Source organism: Loxodonta africana, chromosome 11 (assembly GCF_030014295.1).
Source record: "Loxodonta africana isolate mLoxAfr1 chromosome 11, mLoxAfr1.hap2, whole genome shotgun sequence".
NCBI lineage: Eukaryota > Metazoa > Chordata > Mammalia > Proboscidea > Elephantidae > Loxodonta > Loxodonta africana.
In genome coordinates, this window is record NC_087352.1 from 12746433 (window position 1) to 12768820 (window position 22388).

General features: G+C 52.5%; 1 protein-coding gene across 3 annotated transcripts; it reads left to right on the forward strand.

Annotated features, from left to right (window-relative positions):
- The first annotated feature begins 468 nt into the window (after positions 1–468).
- On the forward strand, positions 469–22225 carry CCDC61 (coiled-coil domain containing 61). Of its 3 annotated transcripts, none has more exons than XM_064293852.1 (14): positions 469–511; positions 9199–9357; positions 9600–9682; positions 11653–11810; positions 13108–13269; positions 18584–18791; positions 18879–18961; positions 19658–19827; positions 19918–19993; positions 20362–20501; positions 20584–20662; positions 20838–20892; positions 21615–21693; positions 21811–22224. In XM_064293852.1, the coding sequence occupies exons 2-14, from the start codon at positions 9210–9212 to the stop codon at positions 21906–21908; spliced, it is 1539 nt and encodes a 512-aa protein (XP_064149922.1). In that variant the 5' UTR covers positions 469–511; positions 9199–9209; the 3' UTR covers positions 21909–22224. The 3 variants fall into 3 exon arrangements, with proteins under 3 accessions (XP_064149922.1, XP_064149923.1, XP_064149924.1); XM_064293853.1 differs by having other exon boundaries at positions 21618–21693; XM_064293854.1 differs by lacking the exon at positions 13108–13269 and having other exon boundaries at positions 21811–22225.
- Positions 22226–22388: the final 163 nt, after the last annotated feature.

Consider the following 22388-nt stretch of genomic DNA (forward strand, 5'->3'; position numbering starts at 1 on the left):
CGAAGTGCTTAATACATACCTGGCATACACTGAGGGACGATAAATCTCAACTTGTCATTAAAAAAAATTACGCTAAGAAAATTTCCGTTGCTTTCGGACCGCCAGCTAAGACCTCCTTTTGCGCATGCGCGCCATCCCGTCTCCTTCGGCCCCCTTCACGTGGGCGCGGCCTACCACGCTGCGGGGGTGGTGGGCGGGGTCAAGACCTACTTCCGGGTTTCTCCACACCGCCCCCCAGGAACAACCCTCCCTGTGTGACTGGCAGAGTTATTAGCCAGTAATCATTGGAGTGGGGACAGACAATAGGGTGCCTCCTTCAAACCATTTGGGAACGCCTCTTCTGAGTTAGCCAATTGCAAGTTTTGAAAGGCGGGTTCTGCTCTGCTTTGACTAATGGGAGCTTGGCTGCTGGTAAGCCAGGACCAATGAGAAGCGAGAAGGCCGGATCCTGGGGCGGGGGCTGGGGCTTCGGCAGTTGAACAGCTCGGGAGGAGGGGTGTCCGTGGAGAAGGTGAGAGGCGGCGACAGCGGCGGGTGCGCGGGCTGGGACGGCGATCTCGGGGGGAGGGGTTGCTCCGGGGAGAGTGGGCTGCAGTGGGCAGCTGACCAGGCAGTGTGGGAATGGGGAGGCGTGCCCTTTAATACGTGTAGGCGCTTTAACGAGGGACTGTGAGACGGAGGGCTGTATGGGAGTCTGGGGGGTGCTCTATATTTCGTAGGAGGGTCTTTAAAGGAAAAGTGTGTAAATCAGAGGTCATATAGAGATGTCCTTGTAATATAGGGATGCGATTTAGTGGGAGGTCTTAAGGCAGAGGGTTATTATAGCTCAGTATAGAGGGGCGGGAGTCCCTGCGATGATTTATAAGCCTTGGTTTGGGAGCGAGTATTGGGTGGAGGGCACGCGAAGAGGCAACTTGCTGATGGACTGGACTGTATGTGGGGTGAGGAGAACTCCAGGGATGTGGAGGTGAAGGCGTGTGCCAGGCTCCCAGCAAGCTTACTGGTGGCTAAGAGCGTTGGCCCTGGTAAAGAGGGTTGGCTCTGCCACTGGTCTTGCCAGTGAACAGCATGGTGGCTTTGGGCGAGTTGTTTAGCCCTCTGGGTCTCTGTTTCATCATCAGTAGAATGACCTCATCTCTTCTCTGTCTGTATTACTCCCCGGGTGGCTTCACCCAGTCCTGGGCTTCAAATGCTCTTTTTAGAATCTCCCAGATGTCTCACTCCAGCCTGGATCTCTCCCCGGAACCCCACTCTCATGTATTCAATGGTTGGCTCTCTATTCTCCAGTCCAGCTGATGTCCAGACTTAAACGTGTTCCAAACCAAACTTGAGGTTTCCATCCTTCAGCCTCCAAACCCAGTCTTCCTGGCAGTTCCATCCTTCCAGGTACTCAGGACAGAAATCTTGGAGTTGACCTTATTACTCCTCTCTCTTCTCTTAGCCCACATACAGTCCAGCTCATCAGCAAATCCCAGTGGCTCTGACTTCAAAGCACATCCTGACCCCAACCACGTCTCACCACCTCCCTTGCTACCACTCTGGGCTGAGCCATCACCTCCTCTTGCCTGGTCTGTTGCAGGGTCTCCTTGTTGCTCTCCTTGCCTCCCGCAGCCAGGGGGATCCTGTTAAAACAAAAGTCAGATTGTGCCGTTCCTCTGCTTGAGCTGTCTCCTGGCTCCCACCTCACTCAGTAAAAAGCCCTCACCTAGCCCACAAGGCCCCCACAGTCCAGCTTCCCCCTCCTCCCTGCCCTCAACTGACATTCCCTGTGGCTCACACATTGCTTCAGCCACACTGGCCTCCTCACTCTGCCTAGAACATAGCAAATACATTCCTACCTCAGGGCCTTTGTATCCACTGTTCTCTTTGGATCACAGTCCCCCTAGATGGATGTCTGTATGGCTTTTCGCTTCACCACCTTCAGGTCTCTGTTCAAATGTCAACTCCCAGTACAGGCCCTTGCTACTCAGGAAAGTCTTTCTGTCACTCCCTGACTCCTCACCTGGCTTTATTTTTTTTCATAACAATGACCAGTACTTGACATATGTTATTGTTTGTTTATATCCACTGAGCTTCTCAGCCCCCCACTATAGGGTGGGCTCCATGTGAATATAGAACTCAGCACCCAGAAGAGTTCCTCGCACATAGGTGCTTAAAAAGTGTTGCTCCTACTCTTACCACCCTTCCTGCCATTCTCAGGGGGTTCCTTGTGGCAAGGGGCAGGATGTTGAGCTGGGAGGATCTTGTGGTGGGTGGTGGGGTCAGTTTGGAAGGAATAAACTGGGCGGACCACAGTGCTCAAGAACAGAGGGTCTCAACTCTAGTTAGCATCAGGGGGAACTTCTTGAAAATGCAGATTCCTGGCCTCAGCCCCAGAGGTTCTGATTTGGTAACTTTGGGACCAGGCCCAGAAGCTTGCCTTTTCATCAGGTGCCCTTAGCCATACTCTGTTCCCACCCATTGCCACTGAGTTGGTTCTGAGTCATAGTGAACGTACAGGATAGAGTAGAACTGCCCCCATAGGGTTTCCAAGGCTGTAATCTTCACGGAAGCAGACTGCCACATCTTTCCCCCATGGAGTGGCTGGTGGGTTCCAACTGCTGACCTTTCTATTAGCAGCTGAGCGCTTAACCACTGTACAACCAGGTGCCCCTAGTGGTAATGATGTGTGTGGCTCTCACCTTGAGAAGCATTGTTAAGTGGGTTCAGAGCTTGGGCTGGAGGGAAATGGCTCTTTCATCCCCCAGCTCCTCCTCTGTGCCCTGCGCTCTGCTGGGCAATGCTGGGGACACCGGTGGTGACGTAGATAGCCCCTGATCCAGCCTGGGGGTCAGGGAGGGCTTCCTGCCAAGGGGACTTTGGAGCTGTGACCTGGAGGATAACGAGGAGTCAGCTGAGGGGAGGACCTTGGCTGTATCCCCAGTGCCTGGGGCCCCATTTCCTGGCATCTCCCGTTAATTCATCAGCAACCCCTGATCTGTGCCAGGCCCAAGGCGCTGAAGATAGAAGAATGATTGAAATAGCTTGTCCTCTTGGGCTCCCAGGCTGGTGGAGGAGGGAGACACTTGTCAGCCAATCTCACAGATGGTAGCAGCCAATGACCGAATGCCACTGTTTGAAGCCCTTATGTGTATTAACTAATTTAATCCCCACATTAGTCCCGAGGTGTGAACCCTCATTCCCCACTTTGCTGGTGGGGAAAAAGCCAGGAGAGGGTTAAGTACGTTGCCCCAGGTCACACCGGAGGTAATCGGTGGGTCTGAACCCAGGAGTCCCCAGCCTGCTGGATGTGCCATGCTGAGGCCGTGTTTGGATTAGTGCCAGGAGGGAAAGGAGCAGGGAGTTCTGGGACAAAACAGGGAGGGGGGTGGTCAGGGAAGGGCAGCTGGATAATGAGTAAGAGGGCAGACATTTCAGGCCCTTATTGTGGGATCCTAGACTAGACTCTGTTTCATTCTGTATTCAAAGAGAGTCCCTGGGTGGTGCAAATGATAAGCATTTACTGCTGGTGGTTTGAGTCCAACCAGAGACGCCTTGGAAGAAAAAGACCTGGTGATCTACTTCTGAAAATCAGCCATTTTAACACTATGGAGCACGGTTCTACTCTGACACACATGGGGTCACTGTGAGTGGGAATGGATACTACAGCAACGGGTTTATAATACCTACCAGAGAGCAGAATCAAGGGGGAGGGATTCCTGGGATGATAGGCTTGCATGGGGATATCTAAGGAGGAAGCATTGGGTGGGGGGGCAGTGGGAAGGTCTGGACACCCCAGGAGGGGGTGGAGAGGGAGCTGCGGTGTGGGCCAAGGAAACCTGGATTGTAGGATGCCCTAAAGGACTTTTGTGTCCATACATTCCAGGGGGACCATATGGGACACTTTGGTCTATTCTGGGGGGGGGGTGCAGGGATGAAAGGGTCCTCTCTAGCTCAAATACACGCACATGGTAGGGTGGTGAGCTCAGAGGTGAGCCATGGTGGGGAAGGAAGAAGAGGGGCGAGGAGGAGCGTGTGGCATTGGGGTTCCCAGCTAGGGCATGGTTGGGATGGAATATATGAGGGGGGCCGCCAAGGGTGGGAAAACAGCCGTGGGGTGCGGGGTGCCAGGGACGGTTGTTTAGGGATGTCTGATGTGGGACGTGGTGGTGTGGATTTGTCTTTGGGGAGCTGGGCCCTGGGCTGAGGACTGTGAAACCTGTAAAATATCCGGCGGAACGCAGTTTGGGAGGAGGAGCGAGGGGCGGTGATGTAACACTGGGAATGGGGGCTGGAAAATCTGTGTGTGTGTTTAGGTTCCTGATGCCATGAGGCTCGAGAACTGGGGTCAGGTGTGGGGGCCAGAATGAGGAGTTGGGGTGTCTGCACAGCACGCGCCCGGCTGAAGTGATGACGTCACGGCTTGGCGGGGCGGGGCCGTGGAGGCAGTGTTGGGATCGGGGGCAGGAGGCTGAGGTGGAGAGGAGGAGCTAGGAGACACTGGGGACTAGGACTAAACCAGCGACCAGGTTGGGCTACTGGTCACTGAGGGAGGACAGAGGATGCAGGTAAAGCGACGCGGCCGGCGGAGGGGGGCTGTGCAGGGCTTGGAGAATCCCAGAAATGTGTGTTTGTCGGGGGGCTTTCAGGGAGGGCTCATCGCAGGAAAGAGGGGGGAAAATGTATGTGGGAGTTTTCACAGAATTTGGGAGGGAAGCAGAATCCAGGTGAAATATGGGGGTGACAGTTACAGGCTGAAAGTAGGGGTGTGTGTGGAATAAAACCCTGAGCAGATACACGGACAGAATCCAGGTTGAATAATGTGGGGGCAGAATCCAGGTAGAATATGGTCCCGCACGAACATGGGTGACTGGTCTAAGAAGGGGACTGCGGTGCCGCCTCCTCCTCCTTCCCCCCCATCTGGGAGAGCGGATGGAAAGAAGGGACTTCAGCCGGGAGGCGGGGGGGCGGTGGTGAGTGAAAGGCTCAAGGGGGCAGGGCTGAATAGGTAGGTAGGAAGGTTCTACGGAGGGGAGGGGAGGGAGAGCCCAGAACCCTGTGGCAGTCTGAGGAATGCGTGATGGGGAGCCTAGGTTGGGGAGGGAGGGTCGAGCTGGCGGGGGTGTGGGATTTTTTCCATCAGTAATTGGTGAGCGCTTTTACGACATGCTCAGGAGAAGGGACCGGTGGGGGAGGGGAGCGGGCGAAGTTAGTGGAGGTGAGGGAGGGGCCTGAGGTGGCGGGGTGGGGGCTGATGACTTCAGGGCTAGGGTCTGCAGAAAGTCACTGTGATCTAGGGCGGGCTTGCTTTTACCTGGTGTGGAAAAGGGGCAAAAGAGAAGGGCGGGACCGGGTTGGCGGCGGGGCGGGGCTCTTTCCACTGGCCCCCTTTTTTTCGAGTTGGGTACCAAGAGTGGGGGCAATGATGCCGTGCGCTCGGCAGGTGTTGCGGGGCGGCTCTGACGCCTTGGTAACCAGGACGGCGCGGCCGCCGATTGGCTGGTGGCGTCCGAAGGGCGGGGCCTCGAGCGAGGGGACTTCCCCGAGCGGGGCGGAGCCAGCGCAGCCTGGCACCGCAGTGGGAGTCGCGGGGCGAGGGATATGTTGAAATGTGCGACGATTCATTTCCATTTCGGTCAGCGGTTATTAATCCCGGCTCCTGAGCCCCCTGAAAATGAAAACATAATTGCGAGGGAGTGTGAATTTTCCGGGGGAAAGAGTCCCTAGATTTCTTCAGCCCTTCCAAAGCAACAGAGACCAAATAAAGTTAAGAGCGCTGGTCTAGAGACAGGTGTCTGTCAGGACGTCGGGGATGATGGGCCTTGGAGAGAGGTGGTCGGTAGATGGGCCTGGGGAATAATCTTTTTTTTTTAATTTTTAATTGTACTTTAGATGAAGGTTTATAGAGCAAACTAGTTTCTCATTAAATAATGCACATATTGTTTTGTGAGATTGGTTGCCAACCCCTTGGGTTCCTCATTACCACCTTTCCTGTCCCCTTCTGCCTACTCATCCGTGCTCTTAGGCTGGTGTGCTCATTTAGTCTCGTTTTGTTTTAGGGTCACTCTGAGCCAGAATAGACTTGTCGGCAATGGGTTAACGGGTAATCTTGGGCTGAAGTGTGAACCTCAGGAGTGATTTCATTACTGAGCTGTAAGGGTGTCCAGGGCCATACTCTCAGGGTTTCCCCGGTCTCTGTTAGACCCTTAAGTCTGGTCTTTTTGTGTGTGTATATGTGTGTGAGTTAGAATTTTGTTCTGTATTTTTCTCTAGCTCTGTCCAGGAACCTCTATTGTGATCCCTGTCAGGGCAGTCAGTGGTGATAGCCCGGCACCATCTAGTTGTGGTGGACTCAGTCTGGTGGAGGCTGTGGTAGTTGTGGTCCATTAGTCCTTTGGACTAATCTTTCAGCCTGGGGGGGTATTCTGAGGGCTCCTGAGGTTACAGCGAAATGTTGTGGGCCTATTCATAAATCTGGGAGGGTTCAGAGATTTTATTAGATTCTCAAAGGCTCAAGGACATCAGTAAGGTTAAAAATTACTGGTGTAGAGTTTTAGAGCTCATCTCCTTCTCCCTCACAATATTCTATTTCCCCAAGTTAGACTCTTAGAAGGACTTACAAGGAAAAGTATGGTGACTAGAGGAGGTGATCATAGAGAAGGAGAGGGTCTCCATGATCTGGGATGAGGGCAGCCCTGGGTGACTCTGTCTTTGGAGCAGCTGTTGGACCTTGGTCAGGGTCCTTTTCCTCGCTGAGCCTCAGTTTCCCCATCTGTACACTGGAGAGAGGATGAGCCTACCTTATGTCTCTGGTCTCCTTCAAGCTCAAACAACAAAGTTGTAATAATAATGATGATACCAACATGTGTTGCGTGCTTCCTGTATGTGTCAGGCATTGCTCAATTTCTCCAAGGGCTTCAACAGGAATAACTTGTTTAATCCTTATAACAGTCCAAGGAGGTGGGTACTGTTAGCCTTCTGTGGGCTTACAAAGCCCTGCACAAACATCATCTGGCCACTGTTACACCTTCAGTCTCATCACTTAGCCCTCTCTCCCATGCTCATTCTCTTCTAGCCACAGTTCCTTACTGTTCTTAGAACAAACCAGAAACATCCCATCTTCGAGCCTTTGCTTGGCTCTTCCCTCTGCCTGCATACCCTTCCCCCAGATAGTCACACGTCTCCCTCTCTCCCTCCCTCCCAGCCTCTGCTGAAATGCCCCCTCTCCGTGAGGCCATCCCTGGCCGTTTGAGTTGAAAGAACAACCTTTCCCCCGGCCCCCTTTTCCCCAGAACCTATCTCCACTTGACATTTTTATACATCTCTCTGTTCCCCCCTCCTGAGCAAAGGGCCATTATCTGGTTTCTCATTGAATACCCAGTCCCCAGGACAGCACACACTTTTCAGATGAGGACTCTGGCCCATAACTTGCCCGTCTACACACAGCAGAACCTGGACTTGAACCGAGACAGCCCAGAGCACCCATTCTGAACCACTCGCTGTAGACTCCAGCCTGCGGGCGGAGGGCTGACCCTCTTGACTAGCTGCTGGTGAATAGTAGCAGTGTTGGCTAAGAGAGTGTTCTTGTGCTTCCAAAACCAAACTCGCTGCCGTCGAGCCGACTCCAACTCATTGCGACCCTATAGGATGGAGGAGAACTGCACTATACAGCTTCCAAGACTGCAGTCCTCACAGAAACAGACTGCCAACCTTTCGGTTAGCAGCCAAGCGCTTTAACCAGGGCTTCTTGTCCTTATGCTTACAACAGATGAATTAATAAAATCAGTTATTAATTCACTGTAAATGATTTAAGTATATCATAGATAATATATAGCGCTGGCTGTTCTCTCGACTTAGAGCACCTTCCCCAGATAGCCACTTGGCTCACTCCCTCACCTCCTCCAGGTCTCTGTTCAAATATCACCTCCTCACTGAGGCCCCACTGTGGCCTCCCTATTTAAAATCTCTGCCCCGCCCCACCCCACCACAATACGTCTGTCCCGCTTTCCAGCTTTATTTTTCTCCACAAATGTTCGCTGAGTGGAAGAAAAAATAGTAATGAATATATAATGCGGACAGATAGGTGGAGTGAGTACCTGGGTGGCCCAGATAGTTAAGCACTTGACTACTAGCTGGAAGGTTGGCACCCAGAGGTACCTTGGAAGACAGGCCTGGAGCTCTGCTTCCAAAAGGTCACAGCCTTGAAAGCCCTCTGGAGCAATTCTACTCTGCACATATGGGGCCACTGTGAGTTGGATATACAACGACAGCAGATAGATAGATAGACCCATAGCTGCTGTTGCGTTGACTTCGACGCACAGCGACCTTATGCACAACAGAACTAAAGAAAGGTTGCCTGGTGGGTCCTGTGCCACCCTCACGAATGCTGACATGTTTGAATCCCGTGTTGCGGCTCTTGTGCCAGTCCATCTCACCGAGGGTTTCCCTTCCCCTTGCTGACCTTCTACTTCATCAAATATGATGTCCTCCAGCAGTTGATCCCTTCTGATGATGTGTCCAAAGCAAGCAAGTCAGACGTTCTGTTGTGACTCATGAGGTTGTCTGTGGCTGATTTTCGGCAGTAGATGGTCAAGGCTTTCTTCCTAGTTTGTTTTAGTCTGGAAGCTCTGCTGAAACCTGTCCACCATGGGCAACCCTGCTGGTATTTGAAATACCGGTGGCATAGCTTCCAGCATCACAGCACACACGAGTCACCACAGTATGACAAACTGACAGACAGATGGTGGATAATAAGGATTAATAATACATTAATAATCAGTAGTATTAATTGTTCTCTTGTTGGTAATCACATATTCTATTAGCTACCATGTGTTGAATATGGTGGGTCCGTGGGAGAAAGACCTGGCAATCTGTTCCCATAAAGATTACAGCGAAGAAAACCCTGTGGGGCAGTTCTACTCTGTCACATTGGGTCACTGTGAGTTGGAATCGACTTGATAGCACCCAGTAACAACACTGAGAATAGTAATATGCAGGACATAATTCTAAGTGCTTTTATGTGTATTATCCAATGTAATCCTCATGACAATGAGGTAGGTTCCATTATTATACTCATTTTCCAGATGAGGAAACTGAGGCACAGAGAGGCGAAGTCACTTTCTTAAGATGCCATGGCTGGTATATGGTGGAGCCAGAATATGAATCCTGAGAGCCTGGGCTCTCAGCCCCTCTGGGTCTCTGTCTCGTTTCCTTCTCCAGTGACCCTGGCCATGGACCAGCCGGCCAGCCTGCAGGTGGACTATATCTTCCGGGGTGTGGAGCATGCTGTGCGGGTGGTGGTTTCCGGGCAGGTGCTGGAGCTGGAGGTGGAGGACCGGATGACTGCCGACCAGTGGCGAGGCGAGTTTGACGCCAGCTGTGAGTATGCCCACCTGGTGGGGGCTTCCCTCTCCTCCCCAGAAGATGAGGCCAGCCAGCTCTCCGGCCCACTGGCCTCTTCTACCCAACCAGCTGTCCAAGGTGGGGCGGGGTGGGGGGGGGGGTCGGGCTCCTCCCTCAGGCCAGAGGCACGGGGCCAGGGAGAGTTGGAGAGCTTGAACGTGAGGCCCTGGGGCTGGGTGAGTGGTCAGATAACAGGAGAGACTTTTCTCCTCATGCAGTCATTGAAGATTTGACTCACAAGACAGGGAACTTCAAACAGTTCAACATCTTCTGTAACATGCTGCAGTCGGCCCTCACCCAGGTAGGGACTGGTGCTGGGCATTCAGGTGGGGGCGGGGAAGGAGATTCTGCCCCCTGGGTCCCGGGGGGAGGTGTCCATCTGATGTGTGTGTGACCCTGTGCACTCTTCCATTCCTGGGTCATGGCTGGCTATCTTTTTTTTTCCCTTCTCTCCCAGATGTAAACGGCTTTAGTGTTTTATTCTGCTTCTGATGAGAGTTATCCTCACGTAGAAAATTCAGGTCACAGAGAAGTGTAAAGAAGAAAGTAAAAACCATTCCACCTCCTATGACTCAACACTTGTTAACATTTTGGTTCAAATCATTCTAGGCATTTCTTTATTGGTTTGTGAGTGTGTGTGAGTGTGTGTGTATTTGTAGATCTGTGATTACATATGTATGTTAGGAGTCCCGGTGGTTAGTGCTCAGCTGCTAACTGAAAGGTTGGTGGTTTGAATCTACTCAGTGGCTCCATGGGAAAAAGACAAGTGGTCTGCTCCCAGAAAGATTAAACCAAAAACCAAACCCTTTGCTGTCAAGTCGACTCTGACTGAAGGTAACCCTACAGGACAGAGTAGAACTGCCCCATAGGATTTCCAAGGAAGGGCTGGTGGGTTCGAACTGCCGACCTTTTGGCTAGCAGCCAAGCTCTTAACCACTGCGCCACCAGGGCTCCGTAAAGATGACAGCCTGGAAAGCCCTGGGGGCAGTCTGCTCTGTCACATGGGGTTGCTGTGAGTCGAAGCTGAATCGACGACACCTAACAACAGCAGCATAGTTATATGCAGCTGATATGTTTTCCAAGGTATTCTGCAACCCGCTCTAAAAAAATACAGTAACATTTTATAAACATTTGATTGCATCAGTGAACGTCTCCACTCATTCCTTTCAGTTATTCATTTGAGATTTGATCCGTGTTTACTAATCATCTACTCGGTGCCAGACACTGTTGTAGGCACTGAGGATACAGCTGGGCACAAAAGAGACAAAAACAAAAAACAAAAAAACCTGCCCTCATGGAGCTCACATTCTAGTGGGGGAAACAGACAAAAAAAAAAAAGTGTAACATCAGGTTTAAAAGTATTAATCGAATAAAAAAAGCAAGGTTAGAATTTAGAGTAACAAGGATGCTATTTAGATAACTACATGTCGTCTTTGAACTTTTTTGTATGTGCGTGAAAACACTAGGTCTTTTTTTTTTTTTTGTAATTATTTTGTTTGTCATCGTTGCTGAGACTGTACACAGCAGAACATATCCCGGCCCAGCGAGTTCTCCATGCACAGTTGAGTGATGCTGATGACATCCTTCACATTAGGCAGCCATTCTCGCCCTCCTTTTCTGAATCGTTCCTCCCCCATTAGTAAACTCACTGCCCTCTAAGTTTTCTAATCTTTTGTGTTGCTCTTGTCAGCTTGATCCCATAGAGATAGTTCTTTAATCTTTAAACTTTTGATGAGCTGTATTATTTTGCTGCTTACGGATAAAATTTTATATGTGCATATAAAATTGTGAAAATATTAATGTGTGACTTAGAACACAATGACTACTAGTTCCATTTGGTACCATTGGCCTGATTCTTGCCATGGCACCGGCACTTTGACCCACCATTACTTTTGCAGCATTAATGCAAATGTCAGCACAGTGAGAAAGGAAAATGATGTCTAAAATTATTAGGAAAATAATTTTTGACCTCATGGACTCCCTGAAAGGGCCTTGGGGACCCCCAGGGGCCTGGATCTGCAGACAGCACTTAGAGAGCTGCAGCTCTAAGCTACCTGCCATGGTTGAGCATGTAGGCTCTTCCCAGTTTCCCCCTCTGACCAGGTCCTTGTGTGAGGCCCTGCAGCGGGGCCATGTTTATACCCTCCAGCCGTAACGTAGGAAAGCCCACCCAGCCTGGAGATGGGACAGGGCATGGTCCGGGTGTGTGGGTTGTATGCTCAGAGTGTGTTTATGTTGGGTCCTGTGGCAGCTCCTCTTCTCTACCGACAGAGCAGTGAGTCAGTCACCCTCGACCTGCTGACCTACACGGACCTGGAGTCCCTGCGGAATCGCAAGATGGGGGGCCGCCAGGGCCCCCTGGCCCCGAGATCGGCCCAACTCAACTCCAAGCGCTACCTGATTCTCATCTACTCCGTGGAGTTTGACAGGTGGGGACAATGAGTTGGCTGTAGGCCCAGGCTAGTGGGCTGGGTGGGAGAGGACGCATTAGACCTCAGGAATCCCTGATACCCAGGGCAAGATGGGAGTGGATATGGGTTAAGCATTGCCTTTGGAATCTTGGGTGTTGAAGTTTGTATCATTTAGTATTATGTTTGACTACAAGTAGCAAAAGAGCCAATTACCAGTGCCTTCAACCTATAATGGAAACCCTGGTGGTGTCGTGATTAAGTGCTACAGCTGCTAACCAAAGGGTCGGCAGTTCGAATCTGCCAGGTGTTCCTTGGAAACTCTACGGGGCAGTACTACTCTGTCCTATAGGGTTGCTATTGGGTCGGAATCGACTCGATGACAACAGGTTTGGTTTTTTTTTTTTGGTTTCAATCTATAATAGTTTATCCTTCTCACGTAACAAGATGTGTAGGGTAGGTGGCTGCTACTCAGCAGTTCCATTAGAGACACAGGCTCTTTTTTTTCTCCCTCTACCATCCTTAGCATGCTGGCATTTTTGCCTCATCTTATCTCCTTATGGTCACAAAATGGCTGCTGTGCCTCCAGGCATTGCATTGGTGTCAAGGCAGGAAAGGGGAGAGGACTGTACACATTCATTGTATTTACCCTTTTTATCAGGAAAACAAAAGCTTTCCCAAAACCCTCCCATCAGATTTTCAGTAGTGTTTGATTGGCCAGAAGCCTTCCCTAGATGCAAGGGATGCTGGGAAAATGAATGTTTTTCTTTCTAGCCTTAGTAGTGTGAGGCATCAAGGGAGAAGGGAGCTGGGGATGGGTGTTGGATAGCCAGGGAACAGTGTTTGCCCATAGCTCCTGAACTTTCTAGTGGAAGTTATCAATCCTTTATGAATATGATCTGGTGGAACAGTTAATCAAGGTGCTCTACCTTTCCCTGGCCAAGGGGTGAGTCAGGTCAGGCCAACTAGAATCTCCCACTGTAGAATCTGAATTAGGAGTGTGCTTGGCTGCAAGTAACATGATGCCAATGCTCACTCCTACTAGCAGTGCGTGAGAGGGAAGTTTCTTCAGACTGCACCAGGAGCTTCAATCCTGATGGCTCCAGATCTGCTACATAAGAGGGCCTAAGGGGTGGCAGACTGGCAGAAGGGGCATGAGGGCAGGGAAGGGGGTTGAAGGTGCGTTTAGAATGTGGCTTCTCGGAACATGAGGCCTGGGGAACTGTGTTTTCATACTCTGAGGCTCTCAGAGTCCACTATTTACCCTCGGGTAGACTCTTGGTCTCTGAGATTCCGTGGTTCTGATCCCTTCCCTCAGGATTCACTACCCGCTGCCCCTCCCGTACCAGGGCAAGCCAGACCCTGTGGTCCTCCAGGGCATCATCCGCTCACTGAAGGAGGAGCTGGGCCGCCTTCGAGGGCTGGGTGGCCAGGAGGCTCGGGACACCCGGAAGGCTGAGATCTGGCACCTGCGGGAGCAGTGAGTCTGGGAGGGGCAGATGGCTGGAGGCGGGGGTGGAAGGGGAGACAAATCCCAGCATGCACTGTGGGGCCCCATGCTCAGCACTGTTGGGAGAGCGGTTATCTCTTATTCACCAAATACTTGCTCTGAATCTCTTCTCTGTGCCCAATCTTGTGGTGAGTGGTGCTGGGGACACAGTGGGGACTTAGATAGCCTTGTCCCTGTCTTCACGGGCTCACAGACCAGTGGGGTAGACAGACCTGGCCCCAGAGAGTGATGGTCCAGAGTAGACAGGGCTGAGAGAGCCCCGAGTGGGGGACCTGATCCTGCCTGGAGGGGAGGGGTGTTGAAGGCAGAGGGAACTGCGTAGGCAGACAGGGTGGGAGGTAGAGCTCTATTCAGTTGAGTTCACCTTCACTGAACACCTCTTTTGTGCTGGGCCCTCCCTGCCCTCATATAGCGCCCAGCCCAGGAGCCACCCAAGTATGTTGCTGCAAATTGGAGAGGGGTCAGGCAGGAAAGGGGGGGCTGTAAGGGAAAACTGATGGGATCTTGTGGTGGCTCAGGCAATGGGGGTGGGGAAGAGTGTTCTGGGCAGAGGGGACAGCATGTGCAAAGGGCTTGTGGTGGCAGGAACATTGGTGAGAACAAGAGGACTGACAGTGAAGAAAATGAAGGCAGTAGACTCTTGGTCTTTTGACACATTTATGGGGTGCTTGCTGTGTGTTGTACCCCACGCCACTGCCACTGAGTTGATTCTGACTCACAGCGACTCTATAGGACAGAGTAGAACTGCCCCTCATAGGGTTTTCTAGGCTGTAATCTTTATGGAAGCAGATAGCCAGGCCTTTCTTCTGCAGAGCCGCTTGGTGGGTTCGAACTGCCAGCCTTTGGTTAGTAGCCTAGCGCTTAAATGTTTGTGGAACCAGGGCTCCATCATCATCATCATCATAATATACTATAATAATATAGTAATAGGATAACAACAACTTTTATTGAGCGTTTAGCTGTGTATCAGGCACTCTGTTCATTGTTTTATGATTTAATTGACTTAACCCTCACAACCACCATATGAAGGTTAGCACTGTTATCAATTACATTTTATAGAGGAAATTGAGGCCCAGAGAGATTAAGGAATTTGTCCCAGGTTATGCAGTGAGTAATATGGCCAGACAGGCCTTGAATCCAGGCAGCCTGCTTGGCTGCTGTGTGCAGTTGGCATCTGCCAGTACAAGGCTGAATGCTAAGTGCTGACAGAAGACCAGCCCTCTGTCCAGGGCCTGGGGAGCCATGTGGGTCCTTGCTCTATACTGCAAGGCTAACGGGCAGGAAAGCAGCATTGGGAGGCAAGGGTGGGAGGCTTGACAAGTTCATCATCAAGGTTCCACCTTCAGGCCTAGAGGGGTAGAAGTGGAGAAGAGAGCATGTTGTTCCGAGGGTGGCCACAAGGTGGCGTCATCTGTCTTTTGTAACTTACCAGGGAAACTAGAGAGGTTGACTTGAGATGGTACAGCTGGTCAGCTCTCACCTTCTTCCTCCCAACCTGGAGTTAGGGAGTTTGGGGAGACTCCAAGATTCATTCATTCATTAATCTGCCATTTATGGAGTTCATACTATATGCCAGGCACACTGTCTGGCACTGGGTCCCACTTACTGAGTGCTTACTATGTGTCAGGAAACCCTGGTGGCGTAGTGGTTAAGTGCTACAGCTGCTAACCGAAAGGTCAGCAGCTCTAATCCGCCAGGTGCTCCTTGGAAACCCTGTGGGGCAGTTCTGCTCTGTCCTGTAGGGTCACTATGAGTCAGAATTGACTCAATAGCGGTGGGTTGGTTTTGGTTGGCTGGTACTGTGTGCCATGGTCTAAGCACTCTTCAGAGACTCCCGTATAACCTTATCAGGTATGTATTTTCATCATCCCTATTCACAGATGAGAAAACTGAGGTCCGGAGCTGTTAAGCTTAATTGCCCAAGGTCACACAGCTTGTAATAAATGCAGTAGAGTTGAATGCGGGCCACCTGGCTTCAGAGCCCAGGCTTTTGCACGGTGAGCCAGACAGATGGAGACTCCATCCTCAGGGTGTGAGGTGGGGAGCTAGATAGAAAATGATAATCTCACTGATAAATGCCAGCTCTACAGTGGTTGGTGCCAGGAAGGAAAGGTACTGGGAGCCAAGAGAGATGGAACAGAGGGACATGATCCAGGCTGGCTCAGGGTAGGAGGGCTTTCCCGTTTGAAGAATGAGTGAAGTCCCTCCCGCTAGGACAGGAGGGATCTTCCAGGAGGAGAACTGAATTTGAAAAGAGCTGGAGCCTCCTGGTAGAAGAAGGGGGAGAAGGTGAAGGGGGAAGTCAGCTGGGTAGGGGCCGAATGGGAAGCTCCTTGGAGAATGTGGGGGAACTAGGGATTTTTTAAAATAATATTTTATTGTGTTTTAGGTGAAAGTTTACATAGCAAATTAGGTTCCCCTCTAACAATTTTGTACCAACTGTTCTGTGCCATTGGTTATAATTTTTGACAATTTGTCCTCGTTCTCATTATTCCATTCTGTTCTGTTTCCGTTGGCTAGGGACTTTTAAAAAGGTTTTATTAAGGAAAATTCCAAGAACACATAAATGTAGGTAATGGTAAAAAAATCATAGGGGAAGTGTCTGATCTCTAATTTCACAAGGGGGAAGGAGACTCAAGATCAACAGCCCAAGGCTGATTCCTATGGGGCGGAGGTCAGACATGCCTCCTCTGTCTGCCATCTTTATCAATTCTGACACCAGCCGTCCCTCCCATGACATTCTCTACTTCTCTGCTGAGTTTGATGATTTGTTGCAATGGCCACACAGGACTCACAGACCATACTCACAGTTATGAGGTTTATTAGGGAAGAACAGGTTACAGTTCAGGCTCAGGAACACTCAGGATACAGTTCTTCCATCAGGACAGCCTCTTCGTGACCATGCTGCAGGCATGCCTCTGTCTGGCCCCTTGGCCTCTGCCCTGCCCAGGCAAGTGTTACAAAGCTGTTTTAGCTCTGCTGATAAGTGCCCAGAGGCACCCCACTCCACCAGTAAGCCTCGGCCTGAAGGCACTCAGCTTTCTCCCTCTGTGGGCTGGAAAGCCCACTGCGCCTCCTGACACCATTTCTCTGCCACTGCTTCTCGCCGTCTTCAGTGTTACAGCTCTCCCTCTCTCTCTATCTCTCTTGGTCTCCTGGTTCTAGGAGCTTCTCAGCCCAGGGATCCTGGGTCCAAAGGACACACTCTGCTCTTGGCTCTCCTTTTTTAGTGGTGGTGGGATCTTCCCTCTGCTCTGGAACTGGCTCCCCTTCAAGCTCAGCAGGATGGCAAAACCGACCAGTCCCCTTGGTGGGCCACAGTTACCTTATTTGCACAGCCCCACCCAATCATTGTGTTTGATTCACAAAGACCGTGGCTAGAAGGGCCACATTAAGTAATTCATTGCACCGCAGTAATAGTGTAAAGCAGATGTCCCTGCCCCAACTTTAATGGTTGTCAACATTTTGTCCATGTTGTTTATCTACTCCCCTCCCCTGTCTGTAGACAGTCATTTCTATCTCATCAGCAAACACTTCAGTGTATATCTGTAACATAAAACCTGTCGCTTCGAGTTGATTCTGACTCATAGAGTAGAACTGCCCCGTAGGGTTTCCAAGGAGCTGCTGGTGGATTCAAACTGCCGACCTTTAGGTTAGTAGCCAAGCTCTTAACTGCTATGCCACCAGGGCTCCTTAATATATAAGGATATTTAAAAAAGAAAAAACCCAAAAAACCTCAGTACCATCATTACATACTGTAGATTACCCAAAGCCCCATAACATCACCTGATACCCAGTGTGTATGTGTTTACACAGCTCTGATTATCTCACAGGTGTCTTTTTTAATTGTTTTGACTTAATATCCAGACGTGGCCACACATTTCGATTTGTTGATGTGTCTCTTAGCTTTTTTTTAGTCTTTTTTTCTCATGCTGAAAAGCTTACTTTCTTGAGATAGTAATATAATCACTTATTTGCTTTATCCCAGCAATACTAAGTACTAATAACAAGAGTATTAAATGAAGTTTAAGATTTCTTTGTCCTTAGGGTATATCCCAATTGCTAAAATAATATGTTTTAGTCTCTTGACATAATTCTTCTCCATTATGCCACCAACTGCGATATCCAGGTAGGTCTCTTTGAGCCAGTTCCTTGAAAATTTTTAGGAATTGCTTTTGTTAAAATTTAATTTTGTTTTTTATTTATATTAAATATTTTCATAGTTCCAAAATCAAAACTAAAAAGAGTACATTTGGAAAAGTCTAGTTTCCATCTCTTTTCCTTCACCTGTGAGTCACCCATTTTTATTAAGTTTTTGATTTATCCATTATATATTTTTTGAAAATGAACATATATCTAATTTGCTTGGTAAAGTAGAAGATCATCGAAAAAGAGGAAGACCCTCAACGAGATGGATTGACACAGTGGCTGCAATAATGGGCTCAAGCATAGCGATGACTGTGAGGATGGCACAGGACCAGGCAGTGTTTTGTTCTGTTGTGCATAGGGTCACTATGAGGCGGAACCAACTGCACGGCACCTAACAACAACATATCTAACTTATAATTCCCCCCCCCTTTTTTTTTCAAATAAAAAGGGACGTAGTAAATATACTCTTCTGCAGTATTAAGTATAAGCTTAATATATCATGGCAGTCACTAGGTGACAGGACACAGCGACTTTCTCCTTCCTTTTTAGTTGTGTGGTCTGCCACTGAGTGGCTGTATGAGATTCAGCCAGTTCTTGAGTGGTGCACGTTGTGGTTACTGCCAGTCTTTTGCTGTTACAAACAGTGCTGCAAAGAAGAGCTTCGTGCGTATGTCATTTTGTTCAGGAAAGGTTTGGAGCAATGAAATGACCTAGTCAGATTTGGATTTTAGAGAGTCCTCTGGAATGGGAGAAGATGAGACAAGGGTGGGAGACCAGGGGGAGGCCCGGGCCAGGACTTCAGGGCTGGGCTCACCAGTGTAGACTGATGAAGTATTTTGGAATTAGAACCCAGACGACCGTGCCCCCTGCCCTGCCCCATGGGGGAGATGGGTGTGTGGCGGGATGGTCTTCTCCCCTTGCGACGGCTGGGGAGGTGATGGGGCCATGTGCCCCCTTTGTGGGGGAGGTGGAGGAGAGAAAATGATGGGTCGTGCCTACCCCTGTGAAAGCTTTGAGGAGGATGATGGTACTTGGCCCCAATCCGTGGGGGTGGCCGGGAGTGGAGGTGGTGGAATGCAAGGGTGATGAGGTCGTACCTGTCCTCCTCCCCATCTCACTTCTTCCCCTTCCCCAGGGTGTCGCGCCTGTCCTCCGAGAAGCGCGAGCTGGAGGTGCAGCTGGGTCGCTCGCGCGAGGAGGCGCTGGCCGGACAGGCGGCGCGCCAGGAGGCCGAGGCGCTGCGCGGGCTCGTGCGCGGCCTGGAGCTGGAGCTGCGGCAGGAGCGCGGCCTCGGGCCCTCCGCGGGCCGCCGGAGCCAGGACTGTCGCCGCCTAGCCAAGGAGGTGAGGGGCGGGGCAGCTGTGGGGGTGGCCTGCGCGGCCCAGACCCGGCCTCATCTGGACTTCTGCGCCCCTTTCCCCTCCTGGCAGCTCGAGGAGGTGAGGGCGTCGGAGCGGAGCCTGCGCGCTCGGCTGAGAGCGCTGAACAGCGAGCTGGCCGTGTACAGGAGAGGGTGAGGGCGCGGCCGAGTAGGCGGGCCTCGGAGCGCTCCAGACCCGCAGGTGGGCTTGGGGCCGGGTGGGCGGGGCCTGGGGGCTCCGACCTGCAGGTAGGCCTTGGACCAAGTGGGCGGGGCCTGCGGTTGGGCGAAGCCTGGGAGGTGTTCTGGAACCTGTGCGTGGGCTTAGGAGGGTGGGCAGAGTCTGAGGGGGCGGGGCGGGGCGGGGCCTGGGCTCAGGTAGGCTAGAGAGGGCGGGTGAAGTCTGAAGCTGGGGGTGCTGCAAGGGTGAACGGTGCCTAATTCCCTGATGGGGTTCAGGGAAGGACTCTGAAGGGTTGGGGCAGTGGGCAGGGCCTGTGGAAAGATGGGCAGAGCTTGGGGAGGCGGGGCCTGGAGAAGGGACTTGAAAGAGGCGTGGCCCGAGAATGTAGTCTTGCTAAAGTGCGCGTCCAAGCAGGTGGGCATCAGGGTGATTGCCGCTGGCATTTATTGAGGTGGGTGGCGGAAAATTGGGAAGGGTTTCTGGGGGTCTGCGGGAGGGGCCTGGGGAAGGGCACCTGGGATGGTCACGGGCGAGGGCGTGAGCGTCTAGCAGTAACAGGTAGAAGATGGCCTGGAGGGTTCCGGAGAAGGTGCCGTTGGAGACGAGGCTTAGGGCAAGGGTTGCCCAGGCCGGCGGGAATGTGACGGTGGGTCCTGTGCCCCTAGGAGGCGGACTCCGCCGGTGGTGCCGCCCGCGGCCAGGGAGGACCGCGCCTCGTCGTCCCGGGAGCGCTCCACCTCACGTGGCCGCGGCGCCGCCCGCTCCTCATCGCGGGAGAGCGGCCGCGGGGGCCGGGGTCGGGGCCGCCTCGCCCGCCCCTCTCCCTCGCCCACAGGTCTGTGCTACCCTGCCCTGCCGGAGGAGAGGCTGGACCCGCTGGAGCTGTGGAGCCGCGATCCTGTGACTTCAGCCTTCTCTGTCTTAGGTGGTCGCGCGACCCGTTTCGACCCCACGGCCTTTGTGAAAGCCAAGGAAAAGAAGCAGAGAGAGCTCAAGATGAAGTTAGTGGTCATTAGGGCCCCTTCCCAGGGCCTCCGGATCCCTGCCTCTTTACCTGGCTCCCTCACTGGCGACCTCCCCACCTGTCACCGCCCCTTGTTTATCCTACTCCCTCGCCTGTCACCTGCTCCTCATTGCCCCTCCACCCTTTTTTAACCCACCTCCTCACCTTTCCTCAGCCTCCACCTGCCTTGCTCAGTTGTCCCTCCCAACCCCCCCCACCTTGCCTGTGTTCCCGCATGCTCTTCGGGCCTAGAGACCTCAGGTGGGTTACAGACTTCCCCTGGGACTCCGGTCATGGCTGTGACCCCAGGGGTCTTTCCCCGAATTAGCAGAGCGCACAGGCGGAGTCTCCTTTTCCGCTCCCCAGGCAGCAACAGCGGAACCGATTGGGCAGCGGAGGCAGCGGGGACGGTCTGACAATCTCATGGTCTCGCCAGGCCCGGCCCCCCGCCGCCGTGACGGGCCGAGGGGACGCGGCTAACCGCTCCCGAAACCGCAGTTCCTCCGGTAACTGGGCTGGAGCCCTGGGCGGGCAGGCCTGACAGGCCTGGCGGGTGCGGGGAGCCTCACGCCCTCCTCCTCCCTCTAGTGGACAGTTTCCGCAGTCGCTGCTCGTCCGCCAGCTCCTGTAGCGAGTTCGAGGATTTCCCCGAGTCGCTCTCCAGAGGGTAAAACTTGGGCTAGGGGAAAGGACCATCTGGGATCGGGCCTCTGGGTAGCCTGGAAACAGCCTTTGCGGGGAGATAGGTGGTGGAGGGCAGGGAGGTCTTGAAGCTGCGGAGGGCGTGGTGTGCGGTGCCAAAGGCTCCTCCCCATTGGTCCTGAGTTGCTCCCTCCTCTCAGCGTTCGCCGCCGCAGGAAACCTACCAGCCCCACAACTTGGAATAGATCCCAGACGGTGAGTGTCTGTCCTCAGGCCTTGGAGGGGATAGGGGCAGTCACCAGAAGCCGGCTGGCCTCATTGCCCACGATTCCACCCTGGGGGATCAGGTCTTAGAGGCAGCTTCTGTAGACGGTATTTCTAGATCCAGTGGGTGGAGGCGGCATGGGATACAGGATGCTGCTTATGAGCGCGCCCTCCGGTCCCAAATGACCGGTCTTAAAGGCTGGTTTTCCCTTCTACCACCTGTGTTACTTAAAGCAGTTACTTAGCTTCTCAGTTTTTCATCTGTTACATAAAAAAAACCCTTTGCCATCCATTCGGTTCCGACTCATAGCCGACCCTATAGGACAGAGTAGAATTGCCGCATAGAGTTTCCAAGGGGCGGCTGGTGAATTGGAACCGCCGACCTTTTGGTTAGCAGGCGAATGCTTTAACCACTGCACCACCAGGCTCCATCTATTCAATGGGAATGGTAATAATATCCACCTCAGGGAGTAGTTGTGAAGATACAAGGAGGTTATTTTGCGCATAGTAAGTGCCCAGTTTCTGTCAGCCCCTTTTTTCTGAGGTAGTGGGTTTTGAGGATAGAAGATACAAGGAGGTTATTTTGCGCATAGTAAGCCTAGTTTCTGTCAGCTCCTTTTTTCTGAGGCCCTGAGGTTTGACCTTCCAGTGGAATTGGGGGCGAGGGGCAGGAGTGGGGGAGGAAGCCTGACCCCCTTTACTGCCTCCCCCAGCAGCAGCAGAAGTCCACCCCCCTGGAGCGCGGCCACCATAGACGCCTGGGCAACTCGGGGGGCTGGGTCCCCATCAAAGGTGAGCCTGGGACTCTCCTTCTCGCCTCCCCCGTTAGCCCTGGAGCCCGCTGGGATGGTCCGGAGGGCAGCGTGTCGGGCCCCTCAGAGCCCCCCACCTGCATGCCCGCCCCCACAGACTACAGCTCAGACCACCAGGCGGCCGACATGGCGGAAATAGACGCCCGCCTGAAGGCCTTGCAGGAATACATGAACCGGCTGGACACGCGGTCGTGACCTCACAGGGGATGTTCCCCCTCCACCCGCTCCACTCCCACTGGGGTACAGCGTGGGGGCAGGGCCAGAGAGCCTCCCAGCCCCTCCAGGCCCCACCCCTCCTGGTGCTGGGGTCTCCAGGTGTAAGGCCCCGCCCCTTCTGGTGCTGGGGGAGTCTCCAGGTGAGGCTCCGCCTCTCCTGGTTCTGGGGGGTGGTGTCTCCAGGTGTGAGGCCCTGCCCCGTCCCCGTCCCTCCTCCGCAATGCATGCTGGGTGGGAGGGTGTATGCTATTTGTAAATAAACATATTTGCCTTTGGGACCCCCTGAGGTTATGACTGAAGGGTGGGGGTGGAGTGGGGAGAAATGAAGAGGATTTGGGGCTGGGGTGTACGTAGGGCCTGTGTGTATTTCTGGATGTGTCTGGGAGGCAGACAAGCGTTCAGGCTCAGGAAGAAGCTCTGCACTCTCTAAAGCAATGAAAGGGGTGGCCTGACACGTGG